General features: G+C 32.7%; 1 protein-coding gene and 1 long non-coding RNA gene across 18 annotated transcripts in view; one reads left to right on the forward strand and one right to left on the reverse strand.

The window, feature by feature from the left end:
- LOC147831076 (uncharacterized) overlaps window positions 1-3118 on the forward strand; it is a 5536-nt gene extending 2418 nt beyond the window's left edge. Inside the window, exons 2-3 of the long non-coding RNA XR_015525091.1 lie at window positions 1-2155; window positions 2361-3118. The exon at window positions 1-2155 is cut by the window's left edge and continues 305 nt beyond it. This is a non-coding gene — a long non-coding RNA (uncharacterized LOC147831076). The remainder of the gene's footprint in view (window positions 2156-2360) is intronic.
- tnikb (TRAF2 and NCK interacting kinase b) overlaps window positions 1-5370 on the reverse strand; it is a 145263-nt gene extending 139893 nt beyond the window's left edge. For 16 of the 17 annotated variants that reach the window (XM_087308710.1, XM_087308706.1, XM_087308708.1 and 13 more), the window contains exon 1: window positions 5032-5370. In XM_087308710.1, the coding sequence (XP_087164836.1) occupies window positions 5032-5088 (57 nt within the window). In that variant the 5' untranslated portion in view covers window positions 5089-5370. The remainder of the gene's footprint in view (window positions 1-5031) is intronic. The other variant, NM_001037676.3, reaches the window with a different exon arrangement.
- Between the last annotated feature and the right edge of the window lie 1766 nt (window positions 5371-7136).

Genomic DNA, 7136 nt, shown 5'->3' on the forward strand with positions numbered 1-7136 from the left:
TCGGCCGATAATGAGTATTGAACTGATACCTGAGCTCAGGGTATCAGGGGATAGCAAGTGCTGAACCAATATCTGAGCTCAGGGTATCGGGTGATAGCAAGTACTGAACCGATATCCAAATGTGTATCTGTAGAAACTGTTGTGTATACTTCTGTATAAATTGACAGAATTCATTGACAATGTGCTTCAGACTTATCTATTAGAAAATTATGAAAATTAGCTGTGAAAAATATAGAATTTTTTTTATTATTAACTACTTGTTGAATAATACAAATATAGTCACATTTATTTTTTTAAACTGACACAACTTCCTAAAAACAGTGATCATGTGGGAGGTATTTATATAATAGTCACATAATGGTCACCTGTCAAGTTTACATAAGTTTACATGAAAAACAATGGAAAAGTAGCGCATTGGAAGGGAAAAACGCATTCTGTGTGAATGCCTCCCAAGCGTCCAGTGCTCAGTCAAAAGAAAAACATCTAAAAGAAAACGCTCAAACTAGAATTACTCCAAAAGGAGCCAGGCTTTAAAGAAATTAGTGATGTGTAGATGAACTACATAACGCATCCAAAAATTTAGGTTTGAATTTTAAAATATATATTAGCATCATGAAGGTATTTTTGGTTTGTTCAAACATGTTGTTGAGTTCTCTAGTTATACATCAAGAATAGTTCGCTAAGTGTTCACACTGTCACTTTAAACAGTGAACCAAAAACATACAAAACAAAAAACATGGCTTTCAGGCATATCAAAAATAAAAAAATGATGGTGCGACTATATTTGTATTGTCTGAGAACTTCTACACGCAACGCTGTTTATCAATGGAGTTGTTTCGATACCGATACTAGTATCGGAAATACTCGAAAAATTCTGGCATCGGTTTCAAGAAGTATTTGATACCATAAACCGATCCGATACCATCTTTTAAAATTTGACAATGTTCAAATTATTTTTCTATATTATTCATCTTCATTTTTTGTACTTCTTTTACAAATGAAAATCTGATGAATTTGCAATGGGGAACATCAAAGTTACCATAAGAAAAACAGGGATAGGACCTACTTGAGCAGTCTGTCCTTTTAAAAGTAATGCCTTCTCTTGTTTTTGGTTAATTTGGTCCATTTTTCATTTATATCTCAATCAAATAACACCACAGTTGGTTCTAAAGTGATTGTAGATTTGTCTTTTAAAAGGTCTCTGTTGGTTTACTTGGTGCACACCAAGAATTGACAGCATTTAAACTTATTCAAATGAACTTCACTAAGTTACAGAGCAATTACACCAGGGTTCATTTTATTGGAACCAGACCTGCCATGTGTAAACATCCGAAAAGGCATGATAAAATTAACTTTTTTCCTATATTATGACAAACCAATAAGTGTAATTGATAGTTGAAAAAGAATGAAACTGAGTTTATGAATCTGTTGTTCAGTAAATTAAGAGATGTGGGCATTTCAATCAGATACTGAGGGTTTATTAGAAGAACTAAACATTTAGAAAAACTAATTAACATTAAATAAATGTTGCTCAACTGAACATTTATTATACTCTGTTTTTTTATTTATCTGCATTCTACATTCAGATATTATTTATAAATGGAAGTGAGTAGAAGACTGGAAATGCAAGCTCAACCAATTTGCTTTTTACATTTAACTGTGCTCCAAAGTTCAAATGTGTTGACCAATAGATGATCAATTTGCCACATCTTGACCTTTTAGATAAGTGTTGAAAAGTGCAAACTTAAAAGCAGCATGTCTGCAGCATTACAGGAAACTGGAGTAAGTTGTATATTTTCACATTTATAACTCATGGCAGAATGTGACAAACTTAAGGGAGATTTGAATGACGAAAGTTAGACCCTAAAACATACAGTAGCTTCAGAATGCTTTGAGTGTCTAAAATGACAACATTGTAAAACTATTGTCAGTGTGAAAATACATGAACGTGATATTACATAGTAAAGTATGCAAAGTATAGTGACATTATATATATATATATATATATATATATATATATATATATATATATATATATATATATATTACGGTCTATAGTGATGTGCATATGTTTAACAGCAAATCAACACTGATGGAGTCTAGGACACTGAGGTAAAGTTGGTTTTATATTCACACATTCATAAAATGACAATATGTGACATGCCCTCTATATCGTTTACCACGGTACTGTGAAAACTCGTTCTGAAATCACATGTAAACATGACTTCATAACAACATTAGCACTATTTATTTGACTACGAACAATGTTGTCCTTTTGATAGTCATTGGCTGCTAATATGATTTCAATGTTTAGAATTTGCAAAGAATACCTTTCAGAAATTATATTATTAAGGAGAAAGTCTGAATGCGTGAATATAAAACCAATTTTACCTCAGTCTATAGGGCTGTATGCAGGCAGGACAGTTGTGTTTCTTTACAAAGTGACATTGCTAACTCCTGGCCAGTCATGTATACCAGAACCTTAGTAATTGCACAAATCCATGTGAATGGGAGCAATTCAGTTTAGTTTTTGCTTGTAATCTGTATGCGAAACTTTAAACCTGTACTTTATTTCACCTCATAGACATTTTTCACATATACCACTGCCAAATGACGTACAAGTTCAATAACTAAAAACAATTCGCACAACTGTCAGTTTCAAGTGATGGTTAACAAGTTCCCTACTTAGATTTCACTCATTTTTTAAGTCAGTCAGTCATTTAAATTCGCAAAAATATAAATTTTTTTCTATCACTTTTTAATCTATCTATCTATCCATCTATCTATCCATCTATCTATCCATCCATCCATCCATCTATCCATCCATCCATCTATCTATCTATCTATCTATCTATCTATCTATCTATCTATCTATCTATCTATCTATCTATCTATCTATCTATAATTTACATATATGTTAACATATTTATCACATTTAACATTTTTATAATTATATTCATATATTTTGTTTTATTTAAATATTAGTAACTATCTATCCATCTATCTGTCTATCTGTCTGTATGTCACTAAATTTACATATTATATTCACATATTAGTTGATATTCTTGTTTATTTTATTTACATATGAGTAATTATATCTATTTATCACTTAATTTACATATTTATCACTTTATTTACATATTCATAATTTATTATTTGTTTCATTTACATATGTAACTATCTATCTATCTATCGATCATCTGTCTGTCTATCTATCTATCGCTTAACTTACAAATTATATTTACATATTTATCACTTTATTAACAAATTTAGATTGTTTTATTTACATATGCTATCTATCTATCTATCTATCTATCTATCACTTGATTTACATTTTATATTCGCATATTTATAACTTTATTTACATATAAGATTATATTTTTGTTTATTTAATTTACATATAAGTAATTCTATCCATCTATATATCCATCTATCACTTAATTGGCATACTATTATATCACATATTTATCACTATTTACATATCATTTATATTTTGTTTCATTTACATGATTAACTATCCATCCATTTATCCATCTATTAGTTATTTTACATATTAAAGTAACATATTTCCATATTTCATTTACATGAGTTATTCCACCTAACTAACTATCTATCTATCTATCTATCTATCACTTAATTTACATATTATATGAACATATTTATCACTTTATTTACACATTCATGATTTATATTTAGTTGCATTTACACTTGCAATATACAGGCTGATAGGTGGGACATTTTATACACTAATATGGTCATTAACAATAGTCACTAAAACTGCATCTATCTATCCTTCCATCATTTAATTAACATATTATATTCACATATTTACATATTAGTTCATATTTCATTTCCATAGGAGAAATTCTATCCACCTATCTATCTATCCATCAGCCAGTCATATGAATTGCAGAAATATCAAGATCTTGAAAAGTAACTTTGGTGTGAGCCATGTTTCCCACACTACCTCACTACACTACTGAAAAATGTAGACATTTTTACATAATAATGTTTTACATTGTGTCAAATTAAGAAAACTGACCTTTGTGTCGTACCTCACACTTGTACACAAGCTTTCTAGTTTGATTCCAGCAGGTTTTAAGCACCAGTGATTTTTCCGCTTGATGGAAAATGGGAACTAAAATATCCATCAATGGGAGCAACCCAAAAACAAGAAATTCAGCATCCAGATCAGTTAAAGCGCCTATCCAGAGCAGCACACACACACACAAACCCCTCAGTCCAGCCAGCTAGAGAATGTATGTCACAGAGAAATGATCTCAAACAGAGCGAACAAAAGACAGACACACAAGCAGCAAACTCAACACAATATCTGCACATGTGTGCCACTCAAGCATCTTGATATATTACATTCATTATCATATAATGGCGGGGAAGAGAAGTGAACTTGTCTGCAATGCACACAGGCCTCATCCAGCATAGGGCATTTCAGTCGGATGAATAGCAGACACATTCAGTGTAAAACATTCAGCTATTATTCACACACAATGCGGAAAAAGCTGCTTATGCTACACGGTTTGAGATTTGACAAAATTAGCTAAATCAATACAACCGTGCTGGTCACACACAAATAAAAATTAACGACTAATAATGATTAATGTTTACCGACTAGTCAGTTTTATTGGCTAGCCTATTATTATTCACACATCCATGCCGCATAACCAGGAAATCCACACGAATTGTGCATTATTATTTAATAACAGCAGCTTTTCTTTCTCTAGTAGATCATCAAATGCTTAAATGAACCCATAAGTGCAGCTTTCGGTCACATTATTTCACACAATTGTGTTTGTAATAGTAAAACACGTATACTAGTTTCTAAAATAAACACATATCACTCAAAAAAGTGGCATTATTACTAATAATACCACCGTTCGTGCTTGAACGAGGTGTTTTTTTCTCGGTCAGGTGCATGAATATCAGCTCCCATATTTCCCCTCCATCATTAATGGCGAGATGCTGAACATATTTCACCCATTGTAAGTCACTACACTGTTTCTCTCCACTCACCCGCAGAGCAGACAGGTCGATCTCATCCAGACTCCTCGCGGGAGAGTCGCTCGCCATGATTATCGCTGATATTCAACAATAAAATGTCCGAAATCTCATGAATCCAGACGCTGATTCGAGCGATACAGCGAGCGGGCTTGGGCAGACTTCAATCGCGCCAGATGAAGCTCCCGGATGGTGCGAAGTCGCCTTTCTTCGCGATTCCCGGGCTGTAAAACCGAATTCGCCGCTATATGGACGCGTGTGAGGGAGACATCTCGTGCTGGTACCGATGATCTGCTGGCCGACCGTGCACGAGTCCGAAGCACCAGCGCGCAAGTGAACGAACGTGTGTGAATCAGGGCTCGGCGCGGTGAAGGCGTGTCAATCACCGGGGTTTCTAGGGCGTGGTCAGGGTGACGGGGGTGGGGCCAATCCTCACTAGATTACAGACACTTTCAATGTATACAGTCTAACAGGGACATTTTATACGTTTTTTACACTAATGTAGTCATCAATAGTAGGCACTCATAAAAGTTCATCTATATATCTATCTGTCTGTCTGTCTATATATCTATCTATCGTTAATTTACATATTAGATTGACATATTTATGACTTTATATATTTATGATTTATATTTTGTTTTATTTACATATCTATCTATCTATCTATCTATCTATCTATCTATCTATCTATCTATCTATCTATCTATCTATCTATCTATCTATCTATCTATCTATCTATCTGTCTGTCTGTCTGTCTGTCTGTCTGTCTGTCTGTCTGTCTGTCTGTCTGTCTGTCTGTCTGTCTGACTGTCTGTCTGACTGTCTGTCTATCACTTAATTTACAGCAGCTTTTTTTTCTCTATAAGATCATCAAATGCTTAAATTAACCCATAAGTGCAGCTAACATTATTTCACACAATTATATTTTAATAATAAAACACGTATACTGGTTTCTAAAATAAAAACATCACTCAAAAAAGCAGCATTATTACTAATAATACAACCGTTCGTGCTTGAAAGAGGTGTTTTTCACTTAATTTACACATTATATTCACAAATTTATCACTTTATTTACATATAAGTTTATATTTTTGTTTATTTCATTTACATATGAGTAATTCATTCCATCTATATATCTATCCATCACTTAATTGTCATATTGTTATGTCACATAGATCACTATTTACATATCATTTATATTTTGTTTCATTTGCATATTAGTAACTATCCATCCATTTGTTAATTTACATATTAAATTCACATATTTACATATTTATTTCATTGTCATGAGTTATTCCACCTATCTATCTATCTATCTATCTATCTATCTATCTATCTATCTATCTATCTATCTATCTATCTATCTATCTATCTATCTATCTATCTATCTATCTATCTATCTATCTATCTATCTATCCACCTATAAATAAGGACAACTAGGCAAATAACCCTTTTGATTATCCTATCCTGTTTCTTTTATAGTGTTTAAAAAATATTTTTTTCTAACTAACACACCCAGTTAACACCACTATGTAATTTACAGTGTCATTTAAGTAACTGCAAGTTTAATAATAAATCATAACTTGCTAATGACTAAAATAAAAACAAACTCTATCTAATACAGAAACAGATTAACCACCAAGCATCAAAATGTGAAGCCACTTAATACACCACATGTCTGGAAATGTGACTCTGACTTCTGTACTACTTTCATCACAGTTTGTTGCTATTACTGTTGTTGTTGTGACTGTGTGCATGTGCTGAGCTGCTTATTAATGTGAAAAGGCATTCAGAAACAGGAAGCCACATTTCAGACAGGAGAGCCACAAAGAGCACTCTTCCTCTCACCTTCCCTTTATGTAAGCAGAGCGAATTATAAAACACCTCCTCCACCAAAACACCTTCCTCTCGCAGTCGCCTTGGTGGAAAACATCCTCTCACCCCCATTCAGTTTCATTACCTCAGCTCTATCACATAACTACAGTTGGTTTGGAAGTGATTAAAGGGATAGTTTACCCAAAAAATTACTCCAATTTACTTACCCTTAACTGGTTAAACCTTTGTGAGTCAGAACAGAACAGAAAATAAGTTTTTTTTTTAAAAAAGCTAAAAATCTGTAA

This window comes from Danio rerio, chromosome 24 (assembly GCF_052040795.2).
Source record: "Danio rerio strain M-AB ecotype USA chromosome 24, GRCz13ab, whole genome shotgun sequence".
In the NCBI taxonomy this organism is placed as follows: Eukaryota; Metazoa; Chordata; class Actinopteri; order Cypriniformes; family Danionidae; genus Danio; species Danio rerio.